Source organism: Thermobia domestica, chromosome 18 (assembly GCF_964235325.1).
Source record: "Thermobia domestica chromosome 18, izTheDome1.hap1.1, whole genome shotgun sequence".
In the NCBI taxonomy this organism is placed as follows: Eukaryota; Metazoa; Arthropoda; class Insecta; order Zygentoma; family Lepismatidae; genus Thermobia; species Thermobia domestica.
In genome coordinates this window covers 145,571,244-145,590,745 of record NC_137471.1, presented here as the reverse complement: position 1 = coordinate 145,590,745, position 19,502 = coordinate 145,571,244, and the positions used below count along the sequence as shown (strand labels likewise).

The 19,502-nt window shown below is 34.9% G+C and overlaps 1 protein-coding gene across 1 annotated transcript; it reads right to left on the bottom strand.

Annotated features, from left to right (window-relative positions):
• Nucleotides 1-338: 338 nt before the first annotated feature.
• Nucleotides 339-17,224, bottom strand: LOC145676097 (uncharacterized). Its single transcript, XM_081746982.1, has 2 exons — nucleotides 16,708-17,224; nucleotides 339-7,936 (listed from the first exon to the last, which is right to left on the bottom strand). The coding sequence occupies exons 1-2, from the start codon at nucleotides 17,070-17,072 to the stop codon at nucleotides 6,331-6,333; spliced, it is 1,971 nt and encodes a 656-aa protein (XP_081603108.1). The 5' UTR covers nucleotides 17,073-17,224; the 3' UTR covers nucleotides 339-6,330.
• Between the last annotated feature and the right edge of the window lie 2,278 nt (nucleotides 17,225-19,502).

The following is a 19,502-nucleotide window of genomic DNA, read 5'->3' as shown; positions in this document are numbered from 1 at the left end:
CTAGGACTATACTTTACTGCCTTACAAGCATATGAATATTATGAGGCCCCATTCACCATTGCAGATGCTGTCTATGGCTCAACATTTTTTATAGCAACACGGTTCCATGGTCTTCACGTTATTATTGGTTCAGGAATAACGTGAAGAACATACCGCGTAGAGGGAGCCTTGTTATTCCATTGTTCAAAACTGTTTGACGATGAGAGGCTAAATCAATATTTCGTGCGTTGATATATATATATATATATATATATATATATATATATATATATATATATATATATATATATATAAACGGCAACTTAGGGTATAGATTCTAAACGCGAGGGGACTCCGTCCCGACTTCGAAAAAACATGTAGGCGTCGCCCAGTTCCTAAAAAAAATACAATGAAGAAATATAGGAAGGGGGAACAAGCGTGACGTCATGCTGCTACCTACCGTCCTCCTACCTTTTCAGATCCACTTTTACCCCTTTTTATGACCCCCAAATTAGAACATTTTAGATGGTTTAAAATTCTTGTATTTTTGATCATTGCAACTTGACCTGTAAAGAAGACACAAAATTTCTCCATTAACTGTACAGGAACGAAATAGAATCATCCTTAAGAATCTGAAGCTTCGACATAACACTCCATTTGTGATGTGTGTCACTGCATGAGACCAATGCGTGGTAGCGATTTGTATTCATGCAAAGCAAAATGTGCGTACATCAGCACAATACAAAACCGAAAAAAGCTATTTATTAATGCTTATTTTCATTACCGCAAACTAAACGCAAATATTACGTTGTGTCGAGCTCGAAAACCGCTAGTGAATGAGGGCTCAGAGCGCTTGAAAAAATTGATTTACACAATAATTTTGTACTCTGAGTCCAGGAAATGAACACCAATAGGCCTACATACATTTCAATTTCTTACTGGTAAATAGTTATCCGGACTTTCGGTATCCAGTTCTCAAACAAGCCAAAAAGTTTGCTATAGTAGATTAATTCAACGACGGTACTAGGAATGAGCTGTTTCAAAGAAACAATACACAGTAATTTTTGAAAAAGCGGTAGATGAGCCTTCGTAGGAATGCCTGCGTTTGTCTTTATTCGTAAAGACAATAAATCAAGCAATTTTTGTACTAGTATTACCATTTCTTCTATCTACTACATAATATTACGCAACTCTATCATACAGGGCATAGTGTTTCATTTCAGTATTCTCCCCATTAAATTGATCACTTGTGACTATAAATATCTATATATTAAAACGCTAGGTTTATATGTTTGTGTGCAAAAAAGTTTATATGTTTGTCTCCAATCCTTTTGACAATGAGATCTCGAAAACCACAAGTGCTAGAATCGTGCCATTTCTGCTTGTCGATTCCAAATTTTGTGTAGATTGGCCCAGTTCCAATTGAATATTTAAAAAACGTAGCCATTATTCCTTTAATACATTTTTTATGGTACACTGGAAATGTTGACATTTTAAAAAATAACACATTCTATAAGTTATACACTCCAACACAACATGTTTGTAAACAGTGGTTGCATATTTCTCAGGCGTTTGTTTCATGACCAATTGATAATGAAAATCTAAGAAAACTATTTCTCGAGTGATGGAGAATCTTTAATATTTAGAATGTTTTGCTAATGAACACCATATATCAGTGGCATTGTAATAAATTGTGTATGTAATGTATTTGCTTATTACATACTGCATGCAAGAAGAAAGGAAGCACTGATCATACATGAATTAGAAATTCCAACCAGAAGTAGGTTCAATCTTGCAAACGGTGCGAGATATTGAAAAAATAATCGAAAAAATCTCTCCTTTGTGGTACCCCTTGCCGATTTTTATCAAGACGTCTTTCATTTGTGTCTATAAGGGGACATGTGCAGATGTTGTGAGGAATGACAAGGAGATTCATGCTCATATGTGAATGATGCGCTGTGTAGAGAGTGCAGGTTAAGCTAGTCTAATTAAAATAAATCCAGGTTCTGAAAATCTATTGATAATAAGGAAGGTAATTGTATTCGAAACAACTAGACATTTACAGAAGAGTGAATATTGAATCGAAGGAAAAACATGTTTTTAAGCGTAAATAATAATAATAATAATAATAATAATAATAATAATAATAATAAAGTACCGTTATAACAAAAATCCCAACTCGGTTTTGATGAAAGTTCAAACTGGATTTAAGTAGAAGCTCAAAGGTAGTTCTTGATGAAAATGGGAGCCAATTTTGATTGAAAACTAAGCCGATTTGAAGATCTAAGACATATGTAGATTCTCAAGGAACCAATACCGGATTCGGTAAACATCGCAATGGTTTTAGTAAAAGCAAAAACTCAAAACTGTTCTGGAAAACACAAAAAACTATCTGTGGAAAGGAAATGGGTTCCGGAGAACAACGAAAAAATTTCTAGTCAGAAATAGAACCAGTTTTGGAAAAACTGATACAGGTTTTGATGAAAAACTGAACCGGCTTTGAAGAAAACCGAAATCGGTTTCAGTAGAAAAACCGTACCGGTTTTTGAAGAATACAAGAACCGGTTTTGGAGAAAACCGTAACTGGTTTCGATGAAAACCGAACCGAAAATGAAAAAAACTAAACCGGTTTCGGTCAACCGAAATCGGTTTTTTTTTAAGAAAACCGAAACCGGGTTCTGAAGAAAACCGATACCGTTTTTTTAAAGAACCGAAACCGGTTTTTTGGATAAAACCGGTTACGGTGAAAACATGTTTTTTTTTAAAAAAACGGTTTAGGTTTTTCTTGGAAACCTGAAACAGAAAAACCGGTTTCTGCGCCTACCACTAGTATATATTGTATGTGTGTGTCGTCTTTTTAAGCGCATGAATAATTGTATGTTTATCTGTTTATTTATTTATGTGTATTTATATATATCTAGAATATTATTTAATTATTTATGCCAATTATTTGTTAGTTTAGATTAGTTGTGCCAAGATCATCCTTTTGATGTGTGTGTGTAATTTACAACAGATAGGAAGCCTCGGTATAGGGAAATACGAATTAGAATACTTAAAGTGGATTGTTTGCTGCCAGGAGCCAATCAGAAGCAAGATATCTCAGCTCTTGTGTGTATATAAGACTGCACGTTTCTCATGTATCTTATAGTGTCTGATGAAGCCAAAATATTAGTTGGCGAAACTGAACACGTATGTAATATTTTTATGTGAATATATTGTTTTGGTCAGCAAATATTTTGTTTGTGTTTAAGTATATATAAAGCAAAGCTTCTACTTATGGAAAATATTACATGTGTAAGGATAAAATAGTATTGTAACGCCGCTAGTGGCGCATCGAGCCGGATGCTTCATATCGTGTGGAATGAGTTGATAACTGGTAAATTTGCAATTAAGTTTGGGAGTGAGATGCGTTTTACTGATAAGTATAGTGTCAAATTGTACCTCGTGTAATAGTTGTTAAAATATGAATTTATGAGGTAAGTACAAGAGAATGTTGATAAATAGAAATAAAAGTCATAGTCAAATAACTAGATACATGATCACTATGAAGTTAAAAATTTTTTTCGGGTGGAGATACATGAAAGTGCACGTACGAACCACTGTATGTATCATGAAAATCGAGGTGAAGAATGTTGCGAGCTGCGTGTTGAACGTGTTTTTATTATTAATGGTTGTGCAAAAGACGAACGTTTTGAAGAGTGTGGGTGACAAATGCTAATAGTTTATGCATATAAAGAAATTGATTAGTCTTTCGAAGTCTCACCTTTTCGATTTTGAACATAATGAGTCAATAGTGGTACTACAAGTTTCGGCCTGAATTCTTCTGGAGCAAGCCGAGACTTGCATTTATAGCTGTATCTCGGAGGCGGGAATTGATACCAAGTGTTGCAGATTCGGACAGTTTTCATAGGAAAAGGAAAAGTGTGCACCTGTTTGTAGGATAACAGGTTCATAGGTTGCACCTGTTAGTAGGATGTACTTCGTTTCCTTGACAGCGTTTACCTGGGAGAGGAATTGGTCGTAATGAGCAAGATTGTTCAAATCGGCATCTCTTCTTGAAAATTACGATTTGTTTATGCAAAAGGTCGTTGATAGTATCCTGTGATGATCTCAGAATTCGAACTATGTAGGTTGGTCCCTGATTGTTGTGAATACGGATGCATTTTTAAAGGTGTATCCCACTTCAGGAAGTTAAGCCTATATATCAAGTGTTATAGATAGACGGACCCCTCGTACTACTATTGACATGGTATGTGGCTGAGGTTGCTAGTGTCGGATGTTGTTGAGAGAAGTTAAAGTCAGTTTTCCTGAACATTTCGAAACTGGATTGTCACGAATTATTTTGCGAAGTTGGCCGACTGTGATTTAATGATGAATCCATTTTTTTTTTTTTGTTTCTACCATTTGCGAAATATCTTTGCGTTGCCGATACTGGAAATGTTAGAGAAGTAAAACCTACACGATGGCAAATAACGTGATTTTATAACTTCTAAAATGTAGAACCGACTAATAGTAATGTTATACATTTAGCGAACAAGCAAGGTTTTTCGGATTGACTCTAGAAGATGCTATTGTACCTAATTATGTAGGAAAGCGAGGACGATGTTATATGTATAAACACAGTAAGGTCAGATATTTTGCCAAAAGTGCTGTAAGTGGATTTGCCTAAGTCACGCAAAAATGATGTGTGGAGACTGCTGCAGAATTGAAACGTGAATATACCGCTATTAGGAGAAATCCTGGTTTATTTCTTTCTAGTTAATAAATATTTTATATTCAGTACCGGTGTTTAAGCAATAAAATAGTCACATAATTATTGAACTTAATTTTATCAAGAAAGGTACTGCCTCAATAAAAATGTACACTTTCGCTTAAAGCGTATCCAATGTCTGGTGTTTGTATTTGATATTATAAATATAATACAAATTTAAATCCTATATCACATCTTATCAGACAAAAATGTTCCTGGGTCCAGGAGGCAAAATGTTACCATTCATAAAAATTTTTTTTCACCTTACCACTATAAGGTTAACAACAATGTATCTCACGAGGGTAAAGTGTACTGGCAGAGCGTAAACATTAGGGACAAGAAGTATGCTGATAGCGATTTGGTTGGGGTCTAAAGTGAGGTAGTATATATTGCATGAATAAGGGAGCTGAGTTTGGAAGAGTTTGTTGATATAGGTGATATTTATTTTTCGATATATTAGTGTAATATGGACAAGTTATAAATTGGTATAGCTCCAGAGTGGGACTACGTAACCTGACAAGGAAAGGTATGTGGAAAACTTTTGGTTAGAAGGTCAACAGTTTTTTTTATAGATTTTGAATAATGAAGTTATCCACACTGTAAATCTATATGTTAAGTTTGGCAGTAAAAAATCTTTGTATGTACTTAGGATCGTCTATGCATAAAATACAAAATGACGGCACCAAACCAAATTTCGAGCTACTGCTTCGGGAAAAATATGTGTGATATCTCTATGCTTTGTCATTTCCATTGTGAACCAAGTAGTATCATTTATTGGTAGAGAACACTCAATTAAAATAATTTACAATGTTCAACTCAGATGGCAAGAAAAGAGTGAGAGTGACTTGGACAACGTGATCCCACACTAGAGAAGTGTGCCAAATCAAATTTTTTATATTCTGCGTTTAATGTGGTGATGTACAGTAGAATGGTTCTCAAAAGTGCAGTGAACAGAAAACCACCTTTAAACTATACTATAAAAATGTACAAAGTGTTACAAACAATTTTACAGACTGTACCGTAAATATGGCTGTTTAGTGGTGAGCGAAACATGTCTGAAAATATCAATAAGGAACAGTGTAATGTCGTTTCTCAATCAATTCTCTACATAAAAATAAGACCGCAAGACCATAAAGGCGGATTGTTTTTAGTATTAAAATTAATGGGGCAGCAGACCACAGAATGATCTCGTACGTGAGTGTGAAACTATTTGAGCAGAGGTAAGTCTGTCCAAAAACAGTCTTCGCAGGGTGTTTCTGCAGACCATATAGGAACAGTGCTCTAAGCATGTATAGCCAGAGTTGAACTTCGATTAAACTTCTAATCACACTCTTAGCATACGTGACCTCTTTTTTCTGTATGGACTAACATGTGTGTAACCAAACTTAAACGATATTTAAATTCGCCGTCACACTCGTAGCATGTGTGATATTTTGTTCCTTTGCGGATTAACATGTGTGCAGTCTAACTGGACCTCGACAACCAAATATGAACGACGAGTAAATGCCGTACCACACTCCTGGCACGTGTGAGATTTTCCTCCTGTGCGGACTAACATGTGTTTAGCAAAAGTCGAACGTCTACTAAATGCCTTACCACTCTTAGCACGTATGAGGTTTTTTTCCTGTGTGGATTAACATGTGTGTAGACAATTTTGAACGTCGATGAAATGCCAGACCACACTCCTGGCACGTGTGACGTTTTTCTCCTGTGTGCATTAACATGTGTGTAGCCAAAGTCGAACGATGATTGAATGCCTTACCACACTCATGGCACAAGTAAGATTTTTCTCCTGTGTGGATTAACATGTGTGTAGCCAAATGTGAATGTCTAGTAAATGCCTCTCCACACTCTTGGCACGTGTGAGGTTTTTCTCGTGTGTGGACTAACATGTGTCTTTCCACATCTGAACGTCTATTAAATGCCTTACCACACTCTCGGCACATGTGAGTTCCTTCTCCTGTGTGAATTAACATGTGTCTAGCCAAAAGCGAACGATGAATAAATGCCTCACCACACTCTTGGCACGAGTGAGGCTTTCCTCCAGTGTGGATTAACATGTGTGTAGCCAAATTTGAACGATGAGTAAATGCCCTACCACACTCTCGGCACGTGTGAGATTTTTCTCCAGTGTGGATTACCATGTGTGTAGCCAAATTTGATCTTCGATTAAATGCCCTACCACACTCTTGGCACGTGTGAGGTTTTTCTCCTGTGTGAATTAAGATGTGTCTAGCCAAAAGTGAACGATGATTGAATGCCTTACCACACTCTTGGCACGAGTGAGGCTTTTCTCCAGTGTGGATTAACATGTGTGTAGCCAAATTTGAACGATGAGTAAATGCCCTACCACACTCTTGGCACGTGTGAGGTTTTTCTCCTATGTGGATTAACATGTGTTTAGTCAAATTTGAACGATGAGTAAATGCCTTACCACACTCTTGGTACGTGTGAGGCTTTTCTCCTTTGTGGATTAACATGTGTGTAGCTAAATGTGAACGATGAGTAAATGCCTTACCACACTCTTGGCACGAGTGAGGCTTTTCTCCAGTGTGGATTAACATGTGTGTAACCAAATTTGAACGATGATTGAATGCCTTACCACACTCTTGGCACGTGTGAGATTTTTCTCCAGTGTGGATTAACATGTGTGTAGCCAAATTTGAACTTCGATTAAATGCCCTACCACACTCTTGGCACGTGTGAGGTTTTTCTCCTGTGTGGATTAACATGTGTCTAGCCAAAAGTGAACGATAAATAAATGCCTTACCACACTCTTGGCACGTGTGAGGCTTTTCTCCTGTGTGGATTAACATGTGTGTAGCCAAATTTGAACTTCGATTAAATGCCTTACCACACTCTTGGCACGTGTGAGGTTTTTCTCCTGTGTGGATTAACATGTGTCTAGCCAAACTTGAACATACTCTAAATTCCTTTTCACATACTCCACATATGTGAGATTTTTCACCTGAAAGCCCTAACTCACCACTTGACATAGTTGAACTTTGACTAGAGCGTTTATCACTAGTTTCGGACGTATGACGCTTTTCACTTTCCTGTTTCACCATATTTTGTGTCAAACGTGATCGATGAAATCCTTTGCCAAACTGCGTCGAAGTATTAGATTCATCATAAGAATGAGAAATGGATTTATTTAATGTAGTAAACGTATTCCCTTCTCCGTGGAAAGCAAAGATGTTATTGCGCCTGTAACAAATTCAACAAACAATGAAATGTAAATGGAGATAATGATTAAGTAGCAAAAAAACATGTAATCATTCGCTATATTACATGTTTTATTACATTAGATATTGTAGAAATATGAAATGGAGTACCATATCACTATTGTCTCAAAATAAGTTGCTGTAGTTTGTTTCACTATATCAAATTAAATTATCATTTATATCCTGGCGGACAAAAGCGTATGACCAAGTATTGCCGGCTGTCTTGGCACAAATGCACAGTATGAGAATTAAATCTGTCTTATCTGTAGATTCGTGTGGAGAAAAAACCAACTTGCGATCCAAAGGTTTAAGAACAACTCAACGTATTAATAGAAACTGTACCGAAGATAATTCACTTATATCATCATAAGAGGAACACGAAAGACGTTTTGAAACCAATTAAAAAATTACATACAACTTTCCAAGCTGCGGCAGCGAAACTTAGAGTAACAAGGCTAAAGACGAATCATTTACAGCGTTGTGATCGTGGTTCAGTGGTCTAGGGGCTTGACCAGTAATCTCGAGGTTCTACGATCAAATACACGTCAAGCATTTTTTTTTTAACTTTAGGAATTTTGATGGAAATAGATCGGCGATAAAAAACGCTTCATTACATTCAAATATTTGAATACTCGTTTGTTTCAGCACTTGAACTATCAAATTTTCAGGAGTAATACTTATAATAATAACAATTATCTCGAAGAATATTTAAGAATTAAAAAATTATTATCGCTCAGGTCGTACCATTACAAGCAGAAACGTTTTATTAGGCAAAACAAATATTTCGGTTTTGTGTAATGTTGCCCATGAAAAGACGAATTTCTAATCTCGATTCTAAAACAAACCAAACAAAATCGGGATGAAACATTTTAATTCGAGACGGGACAAGGTTAACTCACATTATAGTCATGCTTTGGAGATGAGAATCGAGACGAAACCAAAATTATCGTAAACATTGCTCATCTTATCTCGATTCTAGAAATAGTGTATGCCACTCTATAAGCAACAATTGCTCTGTAGACTGAATGTTATACATCATTTTGATAAGATTTCAGAGCTCACTGAAATATGCTCTGTGTATATATTCTTGTAGCAAAGCTTTTTTAATTAAATCTGCAAACTTCACTAGTTAGTTTATTAGAAGCTTTAGTTTTCAATTATATTCAGTTCTTTTTTTTACAGTTTTTTTCCTGAAAACGTACAGTAGAATATATTCTACACAAAATATTAGCGGATATCTTTCGTTTAAATTTGAGTAGCTGTAGAGGTGTCTCATGATGGTACGGAACCCCTTTCCCGAAACCCCTTCGACATCTTCTGTAGCTTAGCCAGCATAACCTCACTTACTCACTACCTCACATACATTACTTAAAAACAACTGTAATTACGGCTCTTGTGAGCCTCGAAACTACCTCGAAACTTTCCGTTATAACATTTAACTTTCCTTTATAACATTTAGCTAGTTGTAGGGAAACTTTCCGTTATAACATGTAGCTAGTTGTAGGAACGTATCGAGAGGGTATGTGCTGTTGGTCCTGACACTTCTCTCCAATCCCGACTATTTTGTAACTTATGACTTACGCTACGGGTTTTTTTACAGGCTTTAATACAATGTGTCCTCTTACGGAATTTGTTACCTATACTATTATTATTATTATTATTATTGTCACTGAATATTTGAGACCTGAATATTACGTCACACTGCCGTAGCAAAGCTGAGATAAATGCAATAAACAAGTGACAAATCTTGGGAAAAAGACGAAAATCAATGTGAAGGTTATGATTATATTTACAAGAATCTAACAACTACCAAAAAAAACACGATTTCAACCACATGGCGACCGTTTTCCGGATTAAATTATAGTAATCTTAATACAACTGCTTTTACAATACCATTAGTTATACAGATAACGTGTTGAGTTTGGATCTGATTAGCCTAGCGTCGACAGTCAATTTCTATCAGATCCTCGGCGAACACAATTAATTAAAAATAAAGCAAAGTGATAGATAAAAACAAGAACTGAGTAATGTAGATTTTTCATGTAAGTTAAGTAAATATGTTTTGACCTTGAGAGCAACAGAGAGATTCATGTAACTCATAAAAATTTTTCTTGTTGATTTTTAATTCTTTGTACAGGTGAGTGGATAGCAAACAGCAGATTGAGTATACACACATACATACATGTTTTACACTATGCACCTTCATGTGCATTTATGAATAAGAGTAAATGTTTTAATACTAATACACAATAACACACTGAGCAAGGCTATGTGATAATATGTAAAAAGAAAACAGTATCACGTGACAGTTTCAACACAGTAACTGTGCAAACAAACAGAGAAGATATAGATAATGTTTCGGAAAGCAGGAATTAGGACGTACAGGAAAAGAGGAAGCAGAATAATTGAACTAGTCAGAAGAAAAAAGAGAAAAGCAATAGCGAACAAAGATCAAGGGGGAGTAATATACTGTATAGAGTAGGATGCGAGGAGTGGAAAAAAATTTTCATAGGAGAAACAAAAAAAATGCAAAAAAAAGGATTAAGCAGCACCAGGAAGTTGTAAGACTGAAAATGGACAACAATGCGATATACAAGCATCAGAAAGAAACAAACCACAGGACAGGGTGGGAAGGAGCATAGGTCATAGAAGTAGAGAACAGGACTTTGGTGACAAAATGGAAGGAAGCAAGAGAGATTATGAAAGCAGGACGCAAGGTGATGAGCTGGAATGCAAGATTCTCGATAAATAAGGAATGAGAGAAGATTCTGCTTAAAGAAAAAGGAATAAAAAGGAAAAAGAAAGAAAGAGAAACAAAATAACAAGGATAATAAGGATAATTAGAGGACAGGACGCATCCAGCGGAAAAAAGTAAACCTTTAATTGGACACGTGTGCAGCTAAAAAGTGAAAGTGAAAACCAGACATGTGTTATTTTTTAAAGAAGGGGCGGAACCTAATTAAAATTGATCTCCGGCCAGTATATATAAGTGACGACCAACTCCGAGCAACCAGAAGGAGTGGAAGTCTGATTAAGACACAGTTATTGTGTAGAAACTGTCACGTGATACTGTTTTTCAAATATTATCACATGGCCTTGCTGAATGTGTTATTGCGTATTAGTACAAAATGGAATCAAAGCCTGATAGAATAGTTATAGAAAATATTTTATATATGGTACTAGTTTATATCTATGTTAATTTTATATTGAAGCACTTCGCAAAATGAAACCTGAGTTGTAAAAACAAGGATTGCTTGTTAATGGTCGTAATATCAAAATTCTTAGTGTTTCATGTTTTAAGTGCAGGTTTCTTATTTTCGTATTAAACTCAGACATTTATATTTTTGTACTTTGAATTAGTTGCTCGTATCTCATATCAATACGGAGGCTAGTGTTTTAGAACAATTTCAAGCAATGTTGACAGAAGAATTAGAGAAAAAATTAGAAACCATTGCTCAAAAATGGTAATGAATATTGGATGCCTAGGACAAAAAATACATGAATCAGTAGGTGATCTTCAAAAGCCTGTAACAGAAACGATTATGAAGCGTAGGAAAGAGCAAATTGAATGCCAAAGCAGACAGCTTACGTATTAATATCAAAGTAGCCAATAACTCCTTAACTGAAGTACTCTCTGAATTAGTTAACGCGGCCAATCATGTTGATTCAGTAACTGATGAGTTTAAAAAAAGTGTAGCGGAATGAAAGAAAGGTCTCACTGTGTTCTATGAATACATGCGAACGGCACAGATTGAGTGTAGGCAAACCAACAAAATAAAAGAGTGCAAGGCGGAAGAGAAACCGTCTTGAATTCGAGCCAGCCCAAGTTGTGAAAGATACGTGCCAAATAAACCAGAAAGTCGATTACAGTCAGGAAAAGGAAATATGCAGTGTAGAGATAGCAAAAAAGAAGAATCGTTACGCGTACCTGTAAAAATACCGCGTTTCTAATGACATTGTTTTGCCGGCAAGGGATACCGATGTTTCACACATGATAAGCGGTAGCGTTCAGGTTGCGCGTATCCGCCCTCTCGAAAAAGCCAGGGAAGTCTTGAGAGTTCAATTGATGATTTTGTGTGATAACGAAGTTACAGTGTTGTCGGATTTGTTTCGCAGGCAAATGGTTTTGCGCGAACTAACAAATTCAAATTTGTCTTTGTAACAGTGTATGTCTAACGTAAGTTGCATTTTAGTGCTGCAAATCCATTCCGACTTTATCAGCTTTGAGTATTGTAGAAAGAAACGACTTCAAATTCACAATAGACCCGCCAAGCGAACTCTGTTTACGTAGTGAATGTCTCGTACATAATATATCGGTCGGAAATGTTTACCGTAAACAAGCGTAACACTTCCAATAAAGCACACGCAGTCGAAAGTATATTTCTGTTATAGAACCGAAATGTAACACCAAAGTTAAGAAGAAAAATAAGATGGTCAATAATACCCAGTTGAGTTTTCGTAATACATTATTAACGTAAACTCGATTTCGAGGAGCATAATCAGTAGAATTAAAATGAGCAGACGTGATCATATCAGTACATCAGATGCAACATTTATTAATTTTCAGTTGCCGAAATGTTTGAATTTTCAAGCTAGTACTTCACTATTGCGAAATTGTAAAAAGCGAAAGTTTAAGTGTAGTGCTACACAAAATGTGGACATGTTGATTCCTCATGATGAAAACAATGTGCGTCGACCTCCACGTACAGCGTATTCTCAGCACGCACAACCACACATTAGGCGTGCAGAAGGAAACAAGTTGAGAATAAAAGGAAAGTGCTTTGGTAAGCGTAATTCGGAACGCACTAAACTCGGTCAAAGACGAACTACATGCAAATTAAAGTCGAGCTGTAGGCGAGGTTGTTTCGAGTCAAACATGCGGAAGAAGTATACATCGACTCCGAAGAGCACTAAAAAGCTTAAGTGAAAACACGTGCGAACATTGTATAGTAAACTACATGGCAAAATATACTAATAGTAAGCGCAAACCTAAAAAGAAATTTATGGCAGGTATCGCAATGCAGCGTAAATCCAAACGTCGCAAAGGAAGGCGTGTCATTACGTGGAAGTTTAGTAAATACGCTGCAAAGAGGAGAAAAGTTCCGAAATTAAACTAACTAACTGGAAAAGTACACGTAACCGTGCTAAATTACAGCTTACAAGCGTAACCGGCACAGATGGAAAAATAAAATATTAGCACAAAAAAAGCGTAAACTTCACCCCAACTCGGGTTAAACCCCGGAAGAGATGAGAAATCAGAAATACCGAATTTGAACTTTTTAACTTTTAGATTATGAAAAAAGGTTTATTGTTCATTTATTTGTTTATTTCCCCGAATTTCGAAGGTTACTTTTCATAATCAAAGTGTGTGCCCACCGCCACTGACGCACCAGTCCAAGAAACCATCAACATCGCCTTACAATCAGGTACGTTTATTTAGATGTCATATTTTGTTGTTTCCTTACAGCATTTGGAGATGAAAGATGAATGTGGAAAGGAGAGGAAAGACAGCATTGGAAATTTTAAACTGGTAATTGATTTAGAACGCGATTTCCGACTTTGAAATTGTAATAATACCGCACCACTTTTGAAAAGTATGGCTATCCCGTTTTGGATGCGGACTTTCAGTATCGAATTCTTATTAGGATGTTTAAGTTTTGCATTTTTTTTCAGATCTTTCCAGTTTTGGGAACCATACTTCATAATGAAATTTTATTATCAAATTTTGCTTGAGTTTTTAATCATTCTCCTTTATGATTATATTAACATTAACTGTCCCCATACAATCAAGCATTTAGAGACATGTTAGGCAATTAGATATAATTACGAACATAATTAGAGAAGTACTAGTAATAACTACAATTAATCATAAAGTTAAAATTTTGGGTAATTAAAAAAATGTGCTCTTTAGATAGTGAAGTTTTTCATCAGATGTTGTGATTGTATAATGAGAAAATATGTGAAAATTTGTAATGTAAGATCATGTCGCCGTCAAAATACTGTAAGTTAAACACAATTTAGTATAATATTGAAAGTAATTGACAATAACCTTGAATTTGATAAAGTTGCTCGTTGATTTGTTCGTCGTTCGATATATACATGCAGTCTACTATGAAAAGTCAATGTGCATTCAATGTGACTAATGATAACAGAAGTTAATTGACTTCAGAGAAAGCGATATTATAAGTTAAGAAGAGTTGAAGGTTAAAATATATTTCATCCCCCAGGGACATCTCTACTTTCGTTATAAAATTAAAGTGATGAAACCAGTCCGACGCCTGGTTGGGTCCCAGCTAATGTGCAAATTCGGCAATTGACTAAAATTTCAAAATTTTGTTATAATTTTTAATGTTTGGCATAATTAGAGAAAAGTATAATAGTAATAAAATTTATGTTCGGATTTTATATTTTGATATAATAATTAGTTTTGATTTGGATTTATAGAAAAGAATTAGTTTTGATTTGCATTTAGAGAAAGTAAATTAAATGTTATTCTTTTTGATATTTGAAAATAACTCTTGTATTCTTGTGCCGGGAATCATAAACCGATCTCGAGAAAAAGAAAAAGGGAAGACTGTTTACGATTCCACGTTACCCTTTACTACGACAAACACCGGATACTATGATGTATCGATAGTACGGAGTGCCTACGTCAGTTACGCAGTATATGGTAAAACTAAGATTTATGTTATGAGAACATATTAAGATTGCTACGTACGAGTAGGCGATGAACAACAATAATGTTTAATGAACAAGTCAATATTACTGTTATCTTGTGTTTCACTATTGTGACAAATGCTCTCGGATGTGACTTTATTCTCGATAAAGATAAGTGCAATTGCTAGTAAACCACACTTAAGTATCAGCTAGCGCTCTTTAAAAGGTTACATTTGTAAACCTACCAATTTTGTAGGTACGAGCGGGCCTGAAGTAATACTAATGATTAAAAAATTGATGAATTGAAATGTGAGGCTGTAGCATTAAATCTCCTCCCAGGGTGTATTTCTTGTCGTCCTCTTCATTATATTTATTTTCTTAAAATGCCTCCTCAAGGCCTGAATGTTGACAGCCCAATTGGGGTTCGGAAATTAACTCTGATTTGTAATGACTTGAATACCGAAGGCATGCAACTAGGGTGGTATGTAAGGTCTTAGGGTAGAAGCGATTCATTCGAATCGTCAGGGACCCTGCAAGCTTCAAATGTAAGAGATTGTCAGCATCGTTGGTTTTAGGATCCAATTCATTAATCTGTATTTTTAATGAATGACTTACAACCTGTGTTGTCAAATAATTACGCACAGAATGGCGCTCTGTAGGGCATAACCGCCGTTTTACTAATTTATTTGTATTAAAATGTTCAAACGGTTATTAGTTACGTTGTACAATGCAAGTTACAATGTATAATGTAACGAAACTGACTTAACATTGACGGAAATTCTTTAAAAATTTGGCGGTCCTTAGAGGGACTGTTTTTCACGCCACTACAACAACAAAGCCTTCCTGTAATTAGAACTGATGCTGACCCCAACATTAACACCAAAATAAAGTTACATGTTCTATCGTAGGTAGTTGAAACTTCGTGTATACAGTTCATGGTTTTACCGGGGGAGGACTGTGAAACTCTGTTCATATTTTGGCGAAGTAATGCCCGATGTGCAAAGTAACCCCTTGTCAAGGTAGCTAGTAACCACTGTAAGCGAAATGAAGTATTAAAATTTAGTGTGGCAAATCATAACACGGAACTATGAAAATGTTTGTGAATGAAGGGATCCATATGATTAAGAAGTTACGTCCCTAATGTATTGTGTTACTTTGGAACACAAATATACAAGCAAAGAAAGCATTTCAGCATGTTACCTATAAAATACTTAGGAACGTACAAGAACACATTCAACACGTAAGACGTGTAAGTCATCCTAAATACAGAATTTTGCGCTATCTTTTTTTACCCACATTCTGCGTAATGCCCTAATCTGCATAGCAATCTTATTTTTACCGGCCACCTAGCACATGCTGATTAGCGTTGTTTTTACAATAATTCATATATTATGCACGTACACCAAGCTCCTAAAGTGATCCCATATTGAAAAATGCAAGTCCATACCCTAAAAAAGATTCCTGGGAATGGAAAAAGTCGAATTCCTTGAAAAAATGAGTGCAGTTACGAAATGGACTGTTGTATGGACCTCTACAAATAATGAACATCCATTGTTGGTTAAAATATTCTTTATCTTGTATTTTACTTATGCCTTTCGAAGCCAGCCGGAAAAATCAAGCTAGACCCATTTGAGCTAAATCAAAATAAAATCACAAACGTCCATAGTGTATGTTCGAATATAATACATTACAGGTTTACATTTGTAAAATTTTAGGATAATTACCATTCTCATTATTTGGTATTTTACATAAGTCTCTATATAAATAAAACAATATCGTCGAGCACCCATATTTTAAATATGTGAACAATTAGTGGGAAATGTGTAACCAATAATAAAGAAATAATTATTTTATCAAGATATGAACTACATAAGAATTGTATGGATCGTATCAATCTTGTTATTATTTTTATTTGGTATACAGCTTGTCTATGTGTGCCATGTCATTTCCAAATTGTAGGCTACTAACTTACGTTCATGATATCTCCCATACCTAAATATTTCTCGTGAAGTATTGCTTTTAACCAACAAAATTTCCAAAACCATGTAACCGTATTATCAATCTGAGCGAATTAGTTAATGAAAAATTGAACATTACCTTTTTGGCCGAACTGAATTTAAACTTTTTGTTGTTAATTGTTGGGAGTCGTTAGAATACGACGCGCAAGTCTCCTGAACCACAATTTTTCTTAGCGTTTCTGTATTACTTTCAAATTCAGGATCTTCTTCTAGTGCTAAATCTGGTTTCACCCTATCAACATTTAGTTTCACATCCAAAGAGCACATAGCTTTATCCTTGTCCACTGATACATCTCCTTCCGTTGTAGATAATATTAACTCTTTGTTGTCATTCATCAGTACGTATGTCCACCCTCGCCTTTCGAGCGGATCATCATTAGGTAAGACATAAGCAATTTCTTCTTTGCACATCAATTCCGACTTAACAGACGCCTTACCAGCCATTGTGAATTGAAATATAATAAGAATTTAACACTGTTCTTATACTCCCCTTATATTTTACACTGCCAGTGTTAATGAAATTAATTACAATTACGTTCACAAGAGCCACTTTATATTTCCAATCTTCTTCTTCTTCCTCTTATTCTTCTTCCTCAACCACTACTCCTCTCTAGTGATGGGTAAATTCCCGGGAAGATATTTTTCGGGAATATTCCCTGGGAATATTCCCGGGAAGATTCCCAAAATGGGAATTTATCCGGGAATTTATGTACAATCAGAAAAAAATTGCATTCTATTACTATATTATAATTTCAAACTTGAATTAATTTTTATATCACAGCATATGATTACTGTTGTCCCCAGAGGATTCTTTAAAATGTATATTTTGAACGGTACTATGTTACTTTATTAACACTTTATTATATTTAGAGAGTACGCATAGATGTATATTTACTTACAATATGTTCTATCAATTAAATATGTGTGAAAAAATATATAGTTAAGTCCTAATACTTTTAAACCGCTAAACAGTTTAAATTTATATGTAAATGGATTTGCTAAACCTGACTACTACTGATATTATAAACACATTAAATTTATAAATGCTATAAACCAATTAGATTGGGTAAATGCCAGAAGATACATGTCTCACCAATTTATCAACATTTGCGCATACATATTTATGTTCACAAAATTTGCAAGATACTTACTTATCTTTATATTTCAGCACGTAACATTGCCATACACGACCTTTCATTCTACCTATTTCTCGAAATTCCATACGTTAATTCACATGTAAGAGAAGTCCGAGTACCTCTTCAGAAATTAGAGTGAGACATAGTGATTGGCAAATTCTCGGGAAGATATTTTTCGGGAATATTCCCAAAAATGAAAATTTTCCGGGAATTTATGTACAATCACAAAGAAAATTGCATTCTTTTATTATATTATGATTTCAAAAATAAATTCGCTTTTAATCACAGTACTAAACTGTGATACTCCCAATACTAAACTGTTGTCCTCCGAGGAGTCCTTAAAAATCTATATTCTGAACGATGTTATGTTATTTTCTTAATATTCTATTATATTTAGAGAGTACGCATAAATGGATATTTATTTACAATAGGGTCCTATATAAGTAAATATATTTCAAAAATTGTATATAAGTCCACATATTTTTAAACCGCTATAAAGTTTACATGTAAGTGGCTTTTCTAAACTTGACTCTACTACTGATATTATAAGCATATTAAATTTTTAAATGTTATAAACAATTTTGTCAACACTTGCGTATAAATATATATGTTCAGAATATTTGCAAGATACTTTCTTATCTTTATAATTTTGCATGTAACATTGCCACACACGAACTTTCTTCCTGCCAATTTCTCGAAATTTCATGCGTTAATACACATGTAAGAGAAGTGCGAGTACCTCTTCAGAAATTCGATTCAGAGAGAGAAGACAGACCTACGTCTATTACTAACGGTGGTTCAGGATTTATTAATAGTACCTCATCTCTATTTCTACATTACTTTACAAAATGGTTCCTTTTCATCATTTGTAAATTAGTACTCTGCTAATTTTGGCTGTTGTTTAGCATTGGGTGCCAGCTTTTGCAACTACTTTTTTGCGATATGCTATTCCGATGCGGTTGTTTTATGGTTTCATACATTAAATTATGTTACCAACATTAAATTCAGACAGCATTCAGAGCGAGCGTTAGCGAGTGAACGCGGGTTAGATCCCCGCATGGCACGTTGTTTTATATCTTCGTTACCAACAATTCACTTTCTTTTCTCACATAGGTAAATCTTTTCCACTTACGTTTACAGTTTGTACAAAACCTCTACTGCCCTAAAAAATGTTTTTGATACTTTCTTGACTACTTGAACATCACTGTCTACTCATTTCTTCCGCAAATCACCCTACGTTTTGCTAGTTTTGGTCTCCCAATACTAAACATTACCTTACTTTTTAGTGCAAATGGAAATGGAACTTAAAAAATCATATTATTAGTTATATAAGGTACAGTCAAATAATTTTAAATTTTTTAACCTCCAAATTCTTTAAAACCTAGAAGTAAATCATAATATATTAAAATAAACTAATTAGTCATATGGTTCTTATAATTTGGAAGATAAAATAAACAATTGGAAATAAATTCCTTCCCGGGAATTTATAGGTCAGGGAAAAAAACCCTGAATATTCCCACTTTTTAAATTCCTTCCCACCGGGAATATTCCCATTGCCCATCACTTATCCTCTCTCGGCAATTGATTGTTTGTTTGTTGTAAGCATTACAAAATTTTTGCATAGTATCATTATCACTGTATTGAACAAGAATATCGGCAATTTAGAAAGGTAATTAAACGTGTAAAATGTAAAGATTAGAATAGTTGAAAAATGATAAAAAAGTAACAAGATGTGTAC